This window comes from Quercus lobata, chromosome 6 (assembly GCF_001633185.2).
Source record: "Quercus lobata isolate SW786 chromosome 6, ValleyOak3.0 Primary Assembly, whole genome shotgun sequence".
In the NCBI taxonomy this organism is placed as follows: domain Eukaryota; kingdom Viridiplantae; phylum Streptophyta; class Magnoliopsida; order Fagales; family Fagaceae; genus Quercus; species Quercus lobata.
The window spans coordinates 1,705,399-1,726,431 of record NC_044909.1 but is presented as its reverse complement, the minus strand read 5'-3'; the positions used below and the strand labels follow the sequence as shown (position 1 = coordinate 1,726,431).

Genomic DNA, 21,033 nt, shown 5'->3' with positions numbered 1-21,033 from the left:
AAAAAAAAAATACTATTTCCATAGCCCCCACTCATATGTCATATCGCCCTCTTTTCAATATAACATCATACCTAACCTGTCACCACTTGCTGCTCTCTCCTCTCCCCTTTTCGTCTTCTTCTCTTTTTCACTCTCTAGGATTCTCTCTATCCCCATGGGCTCTTTACAAACACAGATTTGTCCTCCCTCCGACAGATACTAAACGACAAGAACCAGTGATAATAGAGAAAGATCCAGTGACTGTGAAGCATTTTGGCTAAACAAAATATCAGGCTCTGGTTTCTAGTAAAGAAAAACGAGATAGACCACTGCAAATTTTTTTTTTTTTCTATGTATTCGTTATCCAACCAATAAAACTATGTCCGGTCTTGCAAATCGGGAGGTTTGACTGCGGTCCAAGCAGTTCGTTGCAAATTAAAATTTTTCAATTTTATACTTCTAAAGAACTGGATTGATGACTAGTTTTTTATTACCGCGATCTGACCGGCCGGTCCGGTTTGAATTTCAAAACCATGTAGTCAACGTCAACATTTCTCACCAAAACAGCATCATTATAGTTTTTCTTTTATATACTACAAAAAAGTTAATTAACTTTTTAGTTTATATACAATTTTAAAGTCTTATTTTTTCCCCTAAGTACAACCATGCTTTAACTAGGTTTCAACAGTAAAACAATCAGCAAGAAGAGAGAAAAACTGCATCCAAATACATACGAAGAAGCATTCAAATTGAGAGTGAGCCATAGTACTCAGGCTAACTATGACTTATATTTAAATGCAAGCCACATCAAGATAAACACATTATTGGAACAATAGCATACTAAAAAAAGAAGAGTACACACAGATAAACACGCTTTTGAGCACATGATAAAATTCAATATCTCTTTCTTGTATCATATGTATGATTGTATTCTCTATATAAGACCAACCAATTGTATTCTCTATATAAGACCAACCGGCCACACCTATTTTGCATACACATTTCTATGACAATGGCTTCCAAGCTCTCCCCATTGTGCAACTTTTTTCTCCTATTAATGCTCTTCTCTTACTCTCCTTCTCTTGCTAGCTCCTCTACTTCCCCAAGTACCATTTGCAACTCCACACCCCACCCATCTTTCTGCAAATCCAACTTACCACCAAATGAGTTCAACACCATTCAAGACTATGGCTGGTACTTCATTCACCAGTCCTTATCATCAGCAAAAGACTTTCTTTCGCTAATCAAATCATACCCAATATCACATTCCTCGTATTCTAAACGTACCGTTCATGCCCTCAAAGATTGTCAGCTTTTAGCTGACTTGACCGTGGATTTCTTGTCAAAAACTTTGCAAACTATTAGCTCTACAAACAGTCTAAATAGCTTGCAAGCTGAGTATTTGCATACACTGCTTAGTGCCACTTTGACAAACCAAGAAACATGTTCTGATGGCCTACTAGAGTTAGCATCAGACTCTAGCGTTAAAAAAGGCATGTTGGGTCCTCTCTCTAATGGGACTAAGCTTCATAGCATATCGCTTGCGCTTTTTAAGCATGGTTGGGTTCCAAAGACAAAGAGAGAGAGTTTTCCAACAGAAAGAAACCATTTGTTATTTTCCAATATGGAAAATATTATTAATGGTCTTTTGCCTTTAAGAATGTCTATAACTGGAAGAAGGTTGCTTCAAACAACTCTTGGCGATGTATTGGTGAGCCAAACGGTACTTGTGAACCCAGATGGCAGTGGAGACTTCACTACTATCAATGATGCTGTAGCAGCTGCACCAGAAAATACAGATATTAGTGATGGATACTTTGTCATTTACATTTTACCTGGGGTTTATTATGAGTATGTTTCCATTGATAAGAACAAGCAATATTTGATGATGGTTGGGTACGGTATCAACCAAACTGTGATCACAGGCGATCATAACCAGAAGGATGATTTGAGTACGTTCGATTCTGCAACATTTGGTAAGCTACAATATATTGCTTTGGGTAATGTTTTTGTTTTCATATACACTAATTGCTAACCCGCGCGATGCACAGAAAAGCTACTGAAAATGAGATCAACTCTAAAATTAGAATCATTTTGCAATTAGACTACAAAATTAGGTAAAAGAATTAATTTCATGTTATAGTCTAGTTTTTTATTGGTAGCAGAATCACTTGCATGATCGAATTTGGTCTCAATGGATCAAGTGCAAATCCTTCATCTAGACATTCAAGTATTAGGATAAATGATGTGTTTTTGATAAATAAAAATTAAGATAACAAAAATTACACATATACACAGAACCAAAAAAAAAAAAATTGTTTACCAAAGAACATCATATATGTAAAATTTGCCAAAAAGATACATCACATATTAATGCATAAACATGTCTACATAACTTTTGAATAATCCAAGTACAGCAACATTAGAAGCAACCTTTAGGCTTCTTCACTATTTCAAGTGGCTCCTAAACAATGTCATATTTACTTCTCAATTCTATTCATCATTCTACAGTATAAAAGTCACAATCAACATGTATGCATCTCATAAAATCCATAAGCAAGTTTTTGTTTTTTGTTTTTTAATTTTCCTTCACCCTTCTTAGTTTGACTAAAGAGAAACCAAAGTGAATAAAAAAAGCTTATAATTTAAAACTGAAAAGTTAAAGTTTACTTCTTTATGGTGTTTCACATAGAGTAGATACAAAACCATGTCTTTTTTTATAAGAGTTCAAGTTAATTTCAAAACACAAACAGGTCTAGTTTAATATGATGTAGCAAGAACCTTTGAGAATGAAACTACAACATACTTCAAATAATGATGAAATGGCCCATTTTCGTAATCTGACTCTCTTCCCTACAAATAAAAGGACTCATAATGTTGAAAGAACTTCCTCTTCTTTTAGTGGGTAAAACAGTAAGATCAAAAGTATTGTGTAACAAATATTATCATATTAATTAAAGTGAAAATAAATTGGTTAAGCATAGATATTCAGCTGAACACAAATGTACCTACATCTTCTGCATCATCAAGAATCAATATAGCACTATCTTGGCCAAGCAAGATATCAAGACCCTTTTGATGTTCTTGGGTGCCATGCTTACGTGAAATCACTTTAGCACTTAAGTACTCTCCTAGAGGATCAAGTAGCTTAGCCATTTACATTGCATAGTGCCGATAGGCGACCACTCATTGTATAAATGTACATCTCAAACATTTCACTTTCTTCTTTTAAAAATGTGTGAATAAAGGGCCTTAGCTTCGTCATCATATATGTTTTTTTGATAGGTAGCTTCGTCTTCATATCAATTTGCGTAAATTTGACCATGAAGAGGCTACCTTTCGTGACACATGTCCATTTCATAATTTTTGAATACCATTAGGCTACAAGCACATCAAGTCACTCAAATGGCCAAAATGTCAAAGAAAAAACAATGCAATCAAAGCCTTTTTAAAAAGAATAAATACACATCTGCGGCAGAGCAGATATAGTGAAATTAAAAGCCAACTTGATAATCAATCAAATTGATAAGAGAGCCTCTATTTAGTTTCCAAGTTATAGGGATTTTCCCCCAATAACTACCAAACCTTTCCTACCTACAGTTCGCCTCATGCATTATGGAACAAAAAAATCTCATAGTGAAGGATCAAGTAGCTTAGCCATTTACATTGCATAGTGCCGATAGGTGATCACTCATTGTATAAATGTACATCTCAAACATTTCACTTTCTTCTTTTAAAAATGTGTGAATAAAGGGCCTTAGCTTTGTCATCATATATGTTTTTTTGATAAGTGGCTTCGTCTTCATATCAATTTGCATAAATTTCACCATGAAGAGGCTATCTTTCGTGACACATGTCCATTTCATAATTTTTGAATACCATTAGGCTACAAGCACATCAAGTCACTCAAATGGCCAAAATGTCAAAGAAAAAACAATGCAATCAAAGCCTTTTTAAAAAGAAAAAATACACATCTGCGGCAGAGCAGATATAGTGAAATGAAAAGCCAACTTGATAATCAATCAAATTGATAAGAGAGCTCTATTTAGTTTCCAAGTTATAGGGATTTTCCTCCAATAACTACCAAACCTTTCCTACCTACAGTTCGCCTCATGCATTATGGAACAAAAAAATCTCATAGTGATATTACAAATAAAAATAGTATTTAAGCTTGCCTTAAGCATAACATAAAAATCCTGCCAATCTTTCTTAAAAAGAAGGGAGGGTGGGGGGACAAAAAAAAGTACAGACAAGTGAGGCAGAGCTTCCCAAAAATCAAAAGATCCCACCAGAAAATTCCTCAAAACTTCCAAGTGATTCATGGTTATGGTGATTTTACAACATAAGACTGCATAAGCAGTAAACTATATCCCTTCCATGTCTTTGAAAGTTTTACCAACCTTTGGTTAGAAATCTGAACATTCTATTGACAAATTGAAAACACTCAAATTAAACTTTCATCAACAGATTCAGAACCTAACGGTAATCATTCATGTTGACCTCTAAAAGTTCTACAACATGACAAGTTACAATGGTATATAGCCAAGCTTATTAGAGATGATCATACAAACAAAGATGGAATGTCACCATGATACCTAAAAACAAAGATATACAAAATGCTAAGCACACTACCAAAGTACAATAAAATATAAAGGTAAAAGAAATACCTTGCAAATCTGTTTTTTATTTTAAATATTCTTCTTCTGATGTCATATCTGTTTTTTATTTTAAATATTCTTCTTCTGTAGCGTATGATCTATATAAGTATAGCTTCTTATGGTGTAATAAATCTGCTTCTTTCAAATTGACAATTTCAGCATTATGAAGTCGTAGTCCTAGCAAATAATGTTTAAGCTTAAATGAATTACTATTTAAAAAAGAAAGAAGAAAAAAAGATCATCACTATACTTTATGATTCTATTATTCTTGAATAGGAATAGATTTATAAGTTCAAAATTGGTTTACATCTCTCCAGTTGTAATTTAAAAAATAGTTTCATATTAGGGGAATATTACTTAGTGAATGAGCAGTGACACTGTCTTCTATTATGCAGAGAAGGATAACCAAAATTCATAACTCCACCAAATAGTCTTATCTCAAAGAAGGTTACCTCATGAATGTAACCCCATGCCACACCAGATTTGGCCAGCAACCTTTACCCACAAAATGTACATGTTGTCATCTTGCAATTCTTGAAATCTTCAAACTTTAGACTAGTCATCCAAATATCTCTTTTTATTACCAATGAAACCCATCATCAGAATTTATCTTTACCTACCAAAATAAATAAATAAATAAAAAGATTGGTTAAACTCCATTTGTTCCAACAAAAATACCTTCATTCAGTTCCATTAATGTAACAGTTCCTCATGCGAAGAGCCATCCCAAAGCTATGATAAAACCATGCAAAAGAATTATATTGATATCCGTAACCGCAAGGCATAAACTACATCTTCTTATATGAATTAATAAGTAGCAGCAAGTAAAAAACATATAAAGAAGAAATCATACAGATTAAAGAGGAAATTCAAAGTCCATAGTTCATCCAGATTAATCCAACATCATTCAAAGCAAAAACCTTCCTCTAATAGAGGGAAAAAGAAAAACAAAAAGTCGACCATGAAACAAAATTGATGAAAATTTTCAATTGGGTAGTCAAAATTCTATGGGGAGTGAAGCAGAAAATCTGAACCACAAATGAGAAGGAAAACAGCCTCAACTTAAAACACAAAATTCCTATATCAAAACCAATACACCCACAATACCCAAACCTAAATCACATTTAACGCTCAATAAAGGGACAAGAAAAAAAATTTACCTGCAGCGGTTCTAGCCATCTGACGGTGACAGTAGACCGGTGGTGACAGCCTTCTAAACTCTCTCCACACCCTTACGAAGTCTCAGGAAAAAGCACAATACGGTAACGTGACAGTGTGAACATCGAGGGGAAGGAAAAAGAAATTGAGCCACCCAAATTACACAAACAAACTCTCACTCAGAAGAGAAGAAGATTAAGAAAGAAAATCCCAAGTATTACAACTGAAAGGGGAAAACGCAAGAAATTAGTTTTACCAGTAGTGGTTTTGCTGACTGACCGGTGGTGGCAGGCTAGTGAAGGCAGGACTCTGTTCTTTATCTTCAACCGTGTGGGTTTTTAAAAGTTAACTTGTGTGAAGGTGAGGATAAAAGTAATTTTTTTGGCCTAATTGGTTTTTTTTTTTTTAGATGGGAACGTCAAGCTTGGTGGGAGCTGATTAGAAGGCTGTCACCACCTTGATAACATAAGTAAGCTTCCTTCACACCCTTGAGCATAAGAGCCTAGGCATCCACCTCAAATTTATTATCTTTGACCCCATAGTTTCTTCTCAAACTCAATCTACTACCAATCTAAATCACACACACAAATAAAACACAACAAAAAGAGGGGGATCAATACAAACACCAACACTGTAACACAGATAATTATATAAGTTTCACAGTTAAAGTAAATACAACCACTGATTCTCTCACCTGCTGGGTTGTGTTCCTAGCAACCCTACGAAACCAAAAGCAAAAAAAAAAAAAAAAAAAAAGCATTAAGATTTTTTTTCCTGAAAAAAAAAAAAGTTGAAATACAGCAGTAAGTTTTATAACCATGAACAAAAAAGAATTAAAGATATCAACTATTCTAATTATTTCTCTTTTGATGTTGGTTATCCAACATGTTCTCAGGACCAAATAGAAAAAGGGCCAATCAAAATCAAATAAACCCATTTGCAAATCACAATTTCAAATACAACCCACTATAAGATTCCCCTTAAAACAACCATACATCCTCTGTATCCTGTCTCTTGTCTTTGTCTCTCTCTCACACTTGCTGGCAGATTTTTTTATTTTTTATTTTAACAAAAAAACTCAGCATTGTAATATAAAAAAGTGTCTATCCAATGGTGACACACAACATAAGAAAAGTGTTGCTTTTACTGGATTACTCTTAGCACTTGTATAAAACGTCAGTTTTCCTCAATAATGGCACAACACAATCTTTTTGAGACATTTTATCAAACACACATCTTGCATTATTGTTGCAACCATTCCCTGCATATAATGTGATCAAAGAACTACCTAAAATTTCAACAATAACAGAATACCATAATACCTCCAAAACATAGTCAAATTAGAATTTCAACAATAACTGACTGTAATCAAGAGTACAGTGGAAACAAACAACACAATAGTCACAGTTCCAAAATCCAGAAAACAGAAAAACTTTCCAATTCCTTCAAAATCATCTATGTTTTGTATATGTAATCATAAGGATACGTTTTGACAATTCCATTAGTTACACATTGAAAAATAATAAACTCATATAAAACTCATATCCAGGAGATGCATAGACACGGGTATAAACAATTAAACAGAGATTCTTACCTGAGTCTCAGTCCGAGTCGCATGTTACAGGTTTTAGTTTTAGTTTTTAGAAAAATTTTCAGAGATTTTGGTTTTGGGGGAAGCAGAAGAGTAGAGAAGACTTTCAGAGTTGTGGGAGAGGAGGACCGATGGTGGTGTGGGTTGTGGTTGTGGAGAGAGAACTGATTGTAAAGAGGGGACGAGAGTATGGGTTTGAGAAAGGGGAGTGTAAATATTTAATAGAGAGAAATAAATTGCAAATGTGTAAAATTGTGGTGCGGTTAACAAAAAATATCAAAAGTATCTATTGACTGAAAAGTTACTTATTAATAAATGAAAAATGTATAATTGTTCATGTTTTTAAATGTATACATGTAGTTAATTTATGTAAATTTATGTAGAGCAGTTAATAAAAAGTTAAATGTTTCGATTATTAATTATTATATAGATATATAGATTTTACAAAAAGTTAAATGTTTCGATTATTAATTATTATATAGATATATAGATTTTACAATTATTTTCACAAGCACTAAGATAGTAGGTTGTAATTGGTGTACAATAAAAATGATATTTATGATAACTTATGGTGATGTTGCACTAATCACAATCTTATCAGCTTAAATCAGAGACGAACCTAGTATTTTAAACTAGAGGGACTAGAGCATAAGAAAAAAAAAACTCTAAATAAGTATTTATATAGTATTATCAAGCTATCATTCAAGACATATATATAAAATCATTGTTCTTAATACATTAAGATGCAATCATCTTTTTCTTAAAGATGCAATCATTTATCAAAAAAAAATAAAATGCAATCATTTATCAACAAAAAAAAAAAAAAAAAGACACAAAACATCATTGTTTTTTAATGCATTATAATGCAATTATTTATAAAAAGAGAATTACTTTACCATTGTTTCTTAATATTTTGTTAACTTTTTTTGTTTAGTTTTTAAATAAAATTTGTTATATTTTGGGTCGAGGATTGGCTTAAATGTGTGTGTATATATATATATATATATATTTTTTTTTTTTTTTGAGCTAAAAATATACCTACTATTTTTTTTTTTCATAAGGTCAGGGGGCTTGGGCCCCTCTTGGGTCTGTCCCTGCCTTAGATGTTTTAAAAAATTATGTGGAATTTATTATGTCTGTAACATTCTTGTTGTTTTTCATGGTCTACATATATTCATTTTTTTTAATATTGAAACCCTAAGAATAAACTTTTTTTTTTTTTTGAGAAAGTGCTAAGAATAAACTTAATATAGTAAAATACATCACGTTATAGATGAAAAACCACATGCTCCCTAATACTTGAGCCAAAATACTTGAGCCAAAATAATTTTAAATGTCAACTTTAGGTCAAGTTAAGAAGCAAGTCTATTATTAACCATGTTTCCCCTATATTTCCTTTAAAAAAACTCGTATATATTCCATTAAAGATTTCGAGGAAAATGATGTTTGTGATATGCCCATCTCTCTTCTTCTGAACAATTGTATTATACTGACTTAATTATGATGATCTATAATTCTATTCACTATAATTTCTATTGCAGCTGTTGTTGGGCAAGGATTCGTTGCTATGAACATTACCTTTCGTAACACAGCCGGACCACACAAGGGCCAAGCTGTGGCAGTCCTAAGTGGGGCTGACATGTCCACATTTTATAAATGCAGTTTTGAAGGCTATCAAGACACATTACATACCCATTCTCTTAGGCAATTTTATAAAGAGTGTGATATTTATGGTACAATTGATTTCATATTTGGCAATGCAGCGGTTGTCTTCCAAGATTGCAATATTTATCTACGACTTCCATTACATGGCCAGTACAATGTTATCACTGCGCAAGGCAAAACAGACCCAAATCAAAATACTGGGACTTCCATACATCTTTGTAGCATCATGGCAGCTGAGGAATTAAATGGAACAGAAACATACCTAGGGAGGCCATGGAAGGAGTATTCAACAACTGTTTATATACAATCTTTTATGGATAGCCTAATTAACTTTGAAGGTTGGCACACATGGAACGACACTGACTTTGCTATTAATACATTATATTATGGGGAATATGATAACAGTGGGCCAGGATCAGACACTAGTAACCGGGTTACATGGCCTGGTTACCATGTCATGAATAGAGACGAGGCTAATGATTTTAATGTGTCGCATTTTATACAAGGAGATGAATGGTTGCCTGCAACAGGAGTGCCCTACACTGGTGGTTTACTATAAATTGTACTTTGAGATCGTTCACCATGTCTCTTTAATATTGTTCTTGGAGCTACTTTTCTAATGTCAATTAATATATGTATGGGCACAATTGTTTATCATTTCATCAATAATATCTAATCACAGTGATCTCTTTGCATCCAAGCAACATCTCTCTCTTCCATATTCTTTCTTTCTTTTTCACTTTTTTGGTCGAGACCATATTAAATCAGTAACCCCTTCAATATTTTAACAGCTTCATTTTGGGTTGAACGAGCATAAAGCAAATAATAATTCTAAAATCAACCATTTTCACAAAATATTTCATAACCATCAAGGTGGTAGATTATGAACGGTATATTTATATGGGTAATTAAGCAGTCTCATATACAATTACAGGGCCGGCTCTATGGTGAAGCAAAAAATGCAACCGCCTAAGGCCCCAAGTAAAAAAAAGGCCCCTAAATTTTAACCAATAGGATTATTTATAATCAATAAATAAAATAATTTTTTTTATTAGATGAAAAACAAATAAAAAAATAGAGAAAAATGCAACGTCGTTCACAATATTTTTCACAACAATTTTATAACTAATGCTAAGTAGCAAGTTATTACAGCCTATTGTTGATGGCAAAAAAATAATTATAGTGATATTTTCAAATAAAAAACAAAAAACAGTTTAAAATCTAGGATTTGTTGTAAAAAATATTGTGAATGTTGCACTTCTAAAAAAAAAAAAGAATAATAATAAGAGTTTAATTAGCAAACTTTTACTAGTTTTTATCTAAATCTACCACTAACACCACTGTTTTACTTACCACTATCAATCTACTACATCAACAAGTATGAAAAATTTTGTCAAATTTTTTTTGTCTTAAAAATTAAAAAAAAAATAAAATTTCTATGTAGTTCATGTTAATTAATAGTAATTTTGCATCTAAATAAGATGATCAATTTTCGCCTTAGACCCCCAAATGCATCAAGCCGCCCCTGTATACAAACTGGAACCTGTTGGTTTTCTATGGAAAGCATGGACCTGAACTCAAACTAGGATATGTTACATATTATTCCAGATTACCTTGGTTTTCTGGTTGGCAAAGGAACTATTTTCCTTTTTAATAAATAATGTTGCCCATGTCTGGTAACCCGTGGCACAAAGGAGCTAGGTGCATTTTCAATAATATCAATTCTATTTTGCATGTTTACTTTATTTATTTTTACTGTTATTAAATGAGTCAATTTTTTGTGATTGCTGCCCACCTAATTAGTAGGGCGGGGTTGGCCTATTTAAACCAAATATATATTGTTGACGAAAATCATTAACCCATGCTTAACAATAATTGTTAGATTATGTTTAACAAATATTGTCAAATTATATTTAACAAACATTGTCCAAATTATATTTAACAAGAATTGTTAAATTATGTTTAACAAGAATTGTCAAATTCATCAAACATAGTTTCACCCATAGTTCTTTTGGCGTATGAGTTTTATTGATGTGAGTAGTGTTCATTCAAGATAATGTATCTCTTAATTACAATCCCTTGTTTCAAGGGAAGGCCCTTTGATTCCAACCACCTCATCTTTGTACATAAGTTTATTTATTTTCATGTTTAAGGGGATATGTATTTTAATTTATTTGTGGCTGCACCTAATAATTTATTTAGGTTGCCTAAATACCCTTGATAGCGATCAAGCCAATTCGTAGTTCTTAATTGGAGGTTTTCGATTTAAAATCCTCAAATATGATTTTGCCCAATTTAAATGATGGACATTTAAGTCAAATACTTTGTATTTAATTAAGCATCGACTTAATCTTGTTTTTGGGTGAGATAATTGATTTTAATCTCAAGGATAAGTCAAGGACCATGTTTTTATATATGGAAATTGAACCAAAGATTCTCTCTTTGAGAAGTTGAATGTCCAAGCAATTTTCCTTTTCTTTCATTTGCTTTTTTGTAGGAATTTTAATGATATTTTGATTGAGGTTACCAAATTTAATTAAAGGAAAGAAAACTCCTTTGAAGCAATTTTATTTTTTATGAACATGTTTTAGGAATTGGGAATTGGAAAATTTCCTCAAATCAATTTTTATGGTCATTTTATTTTGTGAATTATTAACTCCAATCTTGATTAAGAAGTTAGGAGTTCCAAAGAATTAGTCATGTTGCAATTTGAAGGAATTAGAATCCCCACTTTATTTAAAATATTTTGGGAGTCAATGACTCCATTAATTTAGTAGAGTCAAGGACTCCATTAATCGAGTAGAGTCAAAGACTCCATTAAAATATAGTAGAGTCAAAGACTCCACTAAGATGTGGTAGAGTCAAGGACTCCAATTGAGAAGACATTGCTCCAAAACTTGAGTGAATTTTTATTTGGTAATTTTCAAATATGATTTACGAGTTAAGGACTCGCATCTAAAGTTTCATGTATGGAGTTAGGAACTCCTCATGAAACCCAATCCTATTTGTTTTACCAAACAAAAATTCAGATTTGAAGAAGAGGGAGAGAGAGATTTTGGTAGAGTCAAGATGAGAGAATTTTTATTTGGTAATTTTTAAATAGGATTTACGAGTCAAAGACTCGTATCTAAAACTTCATGTACGAAGTTAGGAACTCCTCATCAAATCCAACCCTATTTATTTTACCAAACAAAAATTCAAATTTGAGGAAGAGGGAGAGAAAAAAGAGACTAATGAAATCTCATATACAAACCTATGTTACGTATTCCTCCTCTGCTTAATATTGCTCTCTCTGTCCGTGCCTCTTGTTTTTTCTTCTCTCTTTTTGCTGTGTGCGTGCTTGCTGTATTCTCCTTTTGTACATGTTTCTTTCTTTTTGTGCATACTTCTCCTCTTAGAGCATTCTCATCAGGTGTGTCAAATGCCAAATATTTTGCATTTGACACACCAAACACTACTATTTAAGTCTCATCAGGTGTTTTAAATGTTTCAAAAATTTGAAACATGCTATAGTACCGTCTTAAATATGAGATGGTACGGACAGCAATGCCAAAATTTTTTTTTATTTGTTTATTCACTCCGACTTTCTCTCTCTCTCTCTCTCTCTCTCTCTCTCTCTCTCTCTCTCTCTCTCTCTTATCTCATCTTTTCTCTTTGCATCTGAGTTCGTTCTTTTCTCTCTGCATCTGAGTTCTTCTCTCTTGCCAATCTCGTCGAAGCTGCCAATCTCGCCGCCAATCTCACCGAAGCCACCGATCTCGCCGGAGCCATCTTTTCTCTTTGCATCTGAGTTCGTTCTTTTCTCTCTGCATCTGAGTTCTTCTCTCTTGCCAATCTCGTCGAAGCTGCCAATCTCGCCGCCAATCTCACCGAAGCCACCGATCTCGCCGGAGCCATAGTCATCCTCCACAACTCCCTCTTCACTCTCATTCTCTTTCTCTCTCATACTCAAGCCGCCTGAAGCCAATCTTGCCTAAAGCCACCTCAAGCCGCTGAAACTGATCTCGCCTGAAGCTGCCTGAAGCCGATCTTGTCGCTGACGTCTCCCGCCTGAAGCTGATCTCATCGCCTGGGCTGTGATTTTGTTTGATTTGGGATGAGTTTTGAGGTTTGTGAATGTGGTGAGTTGTGGGTTAGTTGTGGCAGTGGTATTGTGGTTGTGGTGGCAATTTGGTGGTTGTGGTGGTGATTATTGAGTAGTTGTAGTGGTTTTTTTTGGGTTGTTGTGGATTTTTTTTTTTTTTGGGTTGTGTTTTTTTTTTTTTTTTTTTAAGATGCCGTTGGTAGATGTGGGTTTGTGCTGGTGGTGACTGTCGGTGTTGTTGCGACAGTGGTTGTTGGTGGCCGTTGTTGCTGCAGTGGTGGAGGAGTTGTTGTTGTTGGAGGAGTTTAATATATTATTTTAATGTATAAAAGGGAAGAATAAAACATCTGATAAATAAAATATTATAAAATAATATGTTAAAATGGTAAAATAAATTTATAATGCGTCAAAATGATATATTTTTTTTATGGGAAACGTGATGAAAATGCTCTTATTTTTCTCTTAACTGATCAATTCACGAGCCAAAACTATAAGGACAGTGCAGTACTGCACTAGCATTTTTCGGGGACCATTAATTTCTTTCACGTGTCCATGCCATCACCCACTTTTCAGCTTTTCAATTTTTTTTATTATTATTTTTGTTCCTGCCATGGCCACCTTTTCAGCCTTTATCACCCTTTCTTTTTATAATGGCAGAATAGTTTTTCACAATGCTCTGCCCACCTTTCCTTTAGCTCTTTTTTTCTCTTCTGAGTCCTTTCTTATAGGTAATGGCAGACTAGGTAGCTTTTCAGCCTCACTTATTATGATACTTTTTATGACAGTTTTTTAGTTTCAACATAGATACAACACTCGAAGTCGGCATAACTAAAACCTAGAAGGAAATCTTTCTCAAAAAAAAAAAAAAAAAAAAAAAACCTAGAAGGAAATAGGATTCCAAAACATAGCCAACGACAGCATTTCTAATCAAAATGGAGTCGTTTGTTATACTTTTTCATTTTAACATTTTAATTTATTTTTTCTTATACATTTTTTTTTTTTTCCCATAGTGTTTCCTCAAAACTTTCAACCAGAAACTAATTACTGTTCACGATGGATGAATCCATAATGGGGTAAATCGCTGGCCCAAGAAGTTTTTTCGAAGTACTAGTACCCGGACTTGAACTAAGGAGCTCCTAGTCAAACCCAAGATAGTTACTTTGAGATCAAGTGCCCAACCCCACTGGGTTTCTTATACAGTTTTTAAAGCCTCATTTTTTTTTTCTAGGTATAATCATATTTCAACATTCTTTCAATAAGTAAACAATAGGCAGTGAGGGAAAAACTGCATCTAAAATCTAAATACATCTAAAGAAATATTCAAATTGAGAGCTATCCAAAGTCAGATTAACTATGAGTTATATTTAAATTCAAGTGACATAAACTGAATAATGTAACGTACATGACCTAGAGGCTAGAGCTTGAGTTTATCTAAACCTCGTATCTTTGTATGTCAGAAAAAATTATATACAACAAGATAAACACCTTATTGGAACAATAACTTAAAAAAAAAAAAAAAATCTTTATAAAATAACCAACGTTTAAAATAATAAACAAAAACAAAAAAACAAAAATGGAATAAAGAATTTATATTCCTCAAAAAACTGTCGCACTACTAATACTCAATTTTTTTTTTTTTTTTGAGAATCACTAATACCCAACTTAAAGTAACAAAAATGCATGGAGAATTGGAGATAATGATTTTCTAACTAAGATTCCTTTCCTAAAAATCTCTAATAATTGACCACTTGGATTATATTTCTAAGGATGGTTTTTCAATTCAAAATGCTTGTGCAACATGTGCATATATAAAAGAAATGTAGGATCAGAGATGGAGCTAGAAATTTTCCCTTTGGGGAGGGAGGGAACTCTAGAACCAAAATAATATTGTATGACACAATATCAAAAAATGATATACACGCATACACATACACTCCTATGTAGTTATGTATATATTTTCTATTTTGTTTGAAAACGTGATCACAATTTAAAAAAAAAAAAATTTTGTGAGAGAACTAACTAAAATTTATAGAAAAATTCTTAGTTCAATAACTTTTTTTTTCGATGTTTAACTTGATAAATTTATATGTATATATATAGTGATTTTTTCATATAAAATTGAATAAGTCACATATTATTAATTAAGTAGTTGAAATATTTGTAAGTTTTATATAAAAAATTGAATTTAAATTGATCACTTATGTTATATTTGTAATTTTTTTTTTTAGTTTTATTTACGTCTTAATTATGTGATAATTTTTTCTCTAATGAAACCTATAAACTTTTAAGCATTTGAAATTTTACTTCAAAGAAATAATTTCATTTATGACTCACAATACTAACAAATTTGTGGAATACACTAGATACCTAGTGTAGGGTTAAGGGCCTAAATCATATACTGGGTCTTGGGCCTGAGCTGAGAACGTGAATGGTCCGAGGAGGAATAAATAGTTATGGGTGATTCCAGTTTAGAGTCTTATAAGTAAGGAAGGAGTGGAAGGTGGTCCGAGGAGGAATTTCTCCTCGGGTATGATAAATACAGCTCAAATATGTATTCCAACAATCAGGGTGACCTTCCAAGAAACTCCAGTGATAGGGACGTGCATCATGAACATATGAGAAGGAGGGGAACCCAAAAATATCTAAGAAAAAGCTGCTGTCATCGCATTGAATGCATTGCAGCTACTTTTCTGACCGCGTTTATGTGAAGAAGACTCCTGAACAGTGTTGCCTTGACTACCACAACTCACAAAAAGCCAAAGAGGGTGTTTAATGAGACAGGTACTCAATTAAAGGCTCAAATGATCAACAAGTGTATGATTAAGATAGTCCAAAGGAAGCTATATAATGTAAGAGACCCTCTATGAGGAAAGGAGGGGGGAATGGAGAGAGAAAAACACAGTAACAATCAAAGTTGTATTTATAATCTGTTTAATTGATTTATATGAAAACTTACCTCCTCGGACAGTGAATTCATTCAACTCTATGTTCCTTGTTCTTGCTTGATCATCCTCTAAATCCATACTAGCCATTGTAAAATTCATTAGGGTCTAGTTCTTTGACTCACTCTCTACAAATTTATTGTACTGGGCTTACTGGGCCAATATCTCATACATCTTGGGCTTGGGCTACAAAACGTGTCCCTACACCTAGCATATAAAATAATTGACCCACAAATAACAAAGCAATACACCAATTATTAATCATTATATTTTAAGAAACTATTACTCTAACGAAAATCTCAAAAAACTTGATTTTCTTTACAATTGACATCTTATGTAACCTTTTGCTCTTCCTTATTACAAATATCAAAAGACCAAGTACTTGAAATATATGAAAATAAAAAATGAAAAATACTTGTCTAAGCATATTGATACATGATTCAAAAAGTGCATTGTTGAAACTAGGTTAACAAAACTTAAAACTCATTAGACAGTATTTTATTACTCATACCATATAGGTATTTTATTTTAGAGTTTGACAATTAATTTTATTTAATTTGGCCACATGCCTTAAATATAATTGTATTCACTAAAGAATAATCATGTATTATTCTCACAAAATAATGAATTTGGGTAGGGTTTTTAAATTTTTTATACCATTTGTATACTTTATTAGTAATCTCATTGTTATTTTTATTTTTATATGAGAAACTATAATTTTGTAACTTATTTATTTCCATAAAAGATGAGTTTTTTTAGGGGGCCAATTGATATTTTTTAGGAGACTAAACTATTAAAAATTTAAATTTAACAAAATAACATATAAAAAATAAAAAATTTGGCGCGGGGGGGGGGGGGATGCCCTTGGGCCCATTATTATGATTTGAGATTATATAAAATCTCACCAACAGATAATGGGAATAAAATAAACACTACGCCTAAGAGAAGAATACTATAGATTTATGTGGTTTGACAATAACCTACCTTTATTAATAGTGATTAAAAAAAACCTAAGAAATTAGAGAAATTACCACCAAAAAAAACATTATTAGAAAAATCAATCCTAAATTCACACAAAATCCTCTATGTGAATTTACAAACATTTTAGCTTAAAGATAACGAAAGAGGCCAAATATGAAATATGCATAACACTCCAAGTTGGCAAGAGTTATTATGGTACACGACTTAAACTTAGAAGGGATAGGATTCCAAAACATAGCCAACGTCAACATTTCTCATCAAAATAGAGTCTTTTTTTTAGTCTTTTTTTTTTTTTTAATTTTAATTTTTAGTTAAAATTTATAAAGTCTCATTTCTTCCCCCCAAGTATAACCATTTTTTAACTAGCATTCAACAAGTAAACAATAAGCAAGGAGAGAAAAACTGTATCCAAAGTGAGGCTAAGTATGATTTATTTAAGCCACATGATCAACAGATTAATGTAATGCACATGATCTAGAGTCTAGAGCTTGAGTTTATCCAAACATCGAATCTTTGTATGCCAGAAAAAATCATATACAACAAGACAAATACCGTATGGGAACGCTAACATTTAAATAAATAACAAAATGTACAGACTGAGATAAACACGCTTTTGAGCACATGTATGCATGATTGTATTCTCTATATAAGACTGGCCTGCTACACCTATTTTGCAAACATATTTCTATGACAATGGCTTCCAAACTCTCCCCATTGTGCAACACTTTTCTCCTATTCATGCTCTTCTCCTGCTCTCCATCTCTTGCTAGCTCCCCTACTTCCCCAAGTACCATTTGCAACTCCACACCCCACCCATCATTCTGCAAATCCAACTTACCACCACATGAGCTCAGCACCATTCATGACTATGGCTGGTACTTCCTGCACCAGTCCTTATCATCAGCAAAAGACTTTCTTTCGCTAGTCAAATCATACCCAATATTCCATTCCTCATATTCTAAACCAACCGTTCATGCCCTCAAAGATTGTCAACTTTTAGCTGACTTGAATGTGGATTTCTTGTCAAAATCTTTTCAAACTATTAGCTCCACAAAAAGTCTAAATAGCATGCAAACCAAGGATTTGCATACATTGCTTAGTTCCATTTTGACAAACCAAGAAACATGTTCTGATGGCCTGCAAGAGTTAACATCTGAGTTAGACTCTAGCCTTAAAAATGGTCTCTTGGGTCCTCTCTCTAATGGAACTAAGCTTCATAGCATATCACTTGCTCTTTTTAAGCATGGTTGGGTTCCAAAGATAAATCCAGAGAGTTTCCCATGGCCAACAGAAAAAAAGCACATAATGTTTCCCAATATGGAAAAGATAATGAAGGGTCTTTTGCCTTTAAAATTGTCCATATCTGGAAGAAGGTTGCTTCAAACAACTTTTGGCAATGTATTGGCGAGCCAAACGGTGTTTGTGAACCCAGATGGTAGTGGAGACTTCACCACTATCAATGATGCTGTGGCTGCTGCACCAGAAAAGACTGATATTAGTGATGGATACTTTGTCATTTACATTGCAGCTGGGGTTTATAATGAGTATGTTTCCGTCAACTCTAACAAGCACTATTTGATGATGATTGGGGAAGGTATTGGCCGGACTGTGATCACAGGCGATCACAATTATGTCGATGGTTCGAGTACATTCGATTCTGCAACATTTGGTAAGCTACAATATAGTAACTTTGGGTAATGTTATATGTTTTTTGGGTCATTCTATGGTACATATTATTTATTATTATTTTATAGGTATCTTATGTACAAAATCTTAATTTATAAAATCTGGAACTTTCTCTCTTTCTGAATAAAAGATAAGATCTTATTGAATCAGAAAAATGAATGATACAAAAGCAACTGATCCCAAAACAATAAAGGTATTCTATATATACACGTCTCTAACATAACCAATTCCCTAAAAATCAGCAAACTTGTTTATTAACAATCCTAAACTATACAATGGTATTACAATATTTACATGACATACCAATGGCTACAAGCCACGTGTATCATAATCTCCAAAGTTATGTATGAAAACTTCATGATAAGGCACAGTTTCAATGGTCTCTAGCACATCCTTGCAAGCCCACTGATGCTCTGTATCTGATGCCTCTGCTTTGCAGTGCTTGTAACTGAAATTGTGTGCAAGTGGTGCTGCTCCACTCTTGCACTGCTGTCCTCCACTAGTCTCAGCAGATGCATCCTCAAGTATGGAGCAAAGGGCATTAGTTTTAACATAATTAACTATTGATTTATTATTACAAAAAAAATATTAAATAAGAATATCTTATATTAACATTTAATATTGTATCTTTTATACATATATATATATATATATATATATATATATATATAAAGAGATTAGATAGACATGATAACCTCTAAAAATGTCGAATATTGTATGTCATAGTTATCTTAAATTCTAGGGTCGGGTTAATGTGTACCCTAAGGGTATAAATTAAGTTATTTATTTTTGAAAACATTTTCTTAGAATTTGAAAAAACTGTCAATACTTTTTCAATTCTTGAGAAATTTTTTTTCAAAAATGAAAATTATTGTGTGCCCTAGCAAAATCCTAAATTCTATTAAAATTTTCTGAAAACTAATATGGTTGATTGGACGGAGATTAAGTATAGCTCCTAAATGAAAAATATTATATTTTTCAATAAAATTTAAACATATATTTACATGGATCAATAAAATACAAACTATATTATCTTTTTAAAGGATAATAAAATTTAATTCAACTATATGTTTAAATCTAATTGAAGAAACTAGTGTATTATACTTTAAAAACTGTACCTAAATTTTATCCTTGGTGATAAAACCCATCTCTCTTCCTTTGAAAAATTTTATTATACTAACTTAATTATGATGGTCTATAATTTTATACACAATAATTTCCATTGCAGCTGTAGTTGGGCAAGAGTTTGTTGCTAAGGAAATAACCTTTCGTAACACAGCCGGACCAGGCAAGTACCAAGCTGTGGCTGTACGAAATGGGGCTGACCTGTCCACATTTTATAAATGCAGTTTTGAAGGCTATCAAGACACGTTATATACCCATTCTCTTAGGCAATTTTATAAAGAATGTGATATTTATGGTACAATTGATTTCATATTTGGCAATGCAGCAGTTGTGTTCCAAGATTGCAACATTTATCTACGACTTCCATTACATGGCCAGTACAATGTTATCACTGCGCAAGGCAAAACAGATCCAAATCAAAATACTGGGACTTCCATACATCTTTGTAGTATTAGAGCAGCTGAGGAATTAAATGGAACAGAAACATATCTAGGAAGGCCATGGAAGGAGTATTCAACAACTGTTTATATACAATCTTTTATGGATAACCTAATTAATCCTTTAGGTTGGCACACATGGAATGACACTGACTTTGCTCTTGATACATTATATTATGGGGAATATGATAACACGGGGCCAGGATCAGACACTAGCAACCGAGTTACATGGCCTGGTTACCATGTCATGAATGAAGATGAGGCGAATCAGTTCACTGTTTGCAATTTTATTCAAGGAGATGAATGGTTGCCTGCAACACAAGGGCGTTACACTTGTGGTTTAGTATAAATTGCAGTTTGAGATCCTTCAATATCTCTCTTTAATATTGTACTTGTAGCTACTTTTTTATTATCATTTCAATAGTATCCGATCCTAGATTTGGATGGTGTACTCAAAGCAACTTTCATCTCTAGCTACCATATTCTTTCTTCTTACTTTTTCAGTTTTTGGTGGAGACCAGATTAAATCAATAAGCCCTTCAATACTTTAATAACTTCTTTTTGGGTTAAGCGATCATCAAGCACTTAATAATTCTATAGTCAAATAATTTTTATAAATATCTCATAGATGTTGAAATGATAAGTTGTAGATGGTAAATAATAAAATGATGTTAATGGTGGATTAAGACGAAAATCAATGAAAAATTACTATAAAACTACCGTTAGA

The 21,033-nt window shown here is 32.8% G+C and overlaps 2 protein-coding genes and 1 long non-coding RNA gene across 6 annotated transcripts; 2 read left to right on the top strand and 1 right to left on the bottom strand.

Moving 5' to 3' along the window:
• Nucleotides 1–703: 703 nt before the first annotated feature.
• On the top strand, nucleotides 704–9,698 carry LOC115994571 (pectinesterase-like). Of its 2 annotated transcripts, none has more exons than XM_031118775.1 (2): nucleotides 704–1,955; nucleotides 8,928–9,698. In XM_031118775.1, exons 1-2 carry the CDS (start codon nucleotides 986–988, stop codon nucleotides 9,608–9,610), a joined length of 1,653 nt encoding a protein of 550 aa, XP_030974635.1. In that variant the 5' UTR covers nucleotides 704–985; the 3' UTR covers nucleotides 9,611–9,698. The 2 variants fall into 2 exon arrangements, with proteins under 2 accessions (XP_030974635.1, XP_030974636.1); XM_031118776.1 differs by having other exon boundaries at nucleotides 708–1,955; nucleotides 9,150–9,695.
• LOC115994572 lies at nucleotides 1,674–7,628 on the bottom strand. Of its 3 annotated transcripts, none has more exons than XR_004093232.1 (5): nucleotides 7,390–7,625; nucleotides 6,490–6,514; nucleotides 5,798–6,366; nucleotides 5,090–5,253; nucleotides 1,674–1,760 (listed from the first exon to the last, which is right to left on the bottom strand). It is a non-coding gene; the product is annotated as an uncharacterized LOC115994572 (long non-coding RNA). The 3 variants fall into 3 exon arrangements; XR_004093233.1 differs by lacking the exon at nucleotides 1,674–1,760 and adding an exon at nucleotides 2,142–4,574 and having other exon boundaries at nucleotides 7,390–7,628; XR_004093234.1 differs by lacking the exon at nucleotides 1,674–1,760 and adding an exon at nucleotides 4,588–4,814 and having other exon boundaries at nucleotides 7,390–7,628.
• An 8,041-nt stretch (nucleotides 9,699–17,739) lies between the features above and the next one.
• LOC115993786 (pectinesterase-like) lies at nucleotides 17,740–20,801 on the top strand. Its single transcript, XM_031117759.1, has 2 exons — nucleotides 17,740–18,727; nucleotides 19,973–20,801. The coding sequence occupies exons 1-2, from the start codon at nucleotides 17,746–17,748 to the stop codon at nucleotides 20,653–20,655; spliced, it is 1,665 nt and encodes a 554-aa protein (XP_030973619.1). The 5' UTR covers nucleotides 17,740–17,745; the 3' UTR covers nucleotides 20,656–20,801.
• Nucleotides 20,802–21,033: the final 232 nt, after the last annotated feature.

What these genes read in the sequence shown, in the direction of transcription:
- LOC115994571 (XM_031118775.1), top strand. Translation starts at nt 986, where the DNA reads ATGACAATGGCTTCCAAGCTCTCCCCATTGTGCAACTTTTTTCTCCTA. An exon ending in GTTCGATTCTGCAACATTTG is followed by an intron (nt 1,956 to 8,927) that starts GTAAGCTACAAT and finishes TTTCTATTGCAG; the next exon opens with CTGTTGTTGGGCAAGGATTC.
- LOC115993786 (XM_031117759.1), top strand. Translation starts at nt 17,746, where the DNA reads ATGACAATGGCTTCCAAACTCTCCCCATTGTGCAACACTTTTCTCCTA. An exon ending in ATTCGATTCTGCAACATTTG is followed by an intron (nt 18,728 to 19,972) that starts GTAAGCTACAAT and finishes TTTCCATTGCAG; the next exon opens with CTGTAGTTGGGCAAGAGTTT.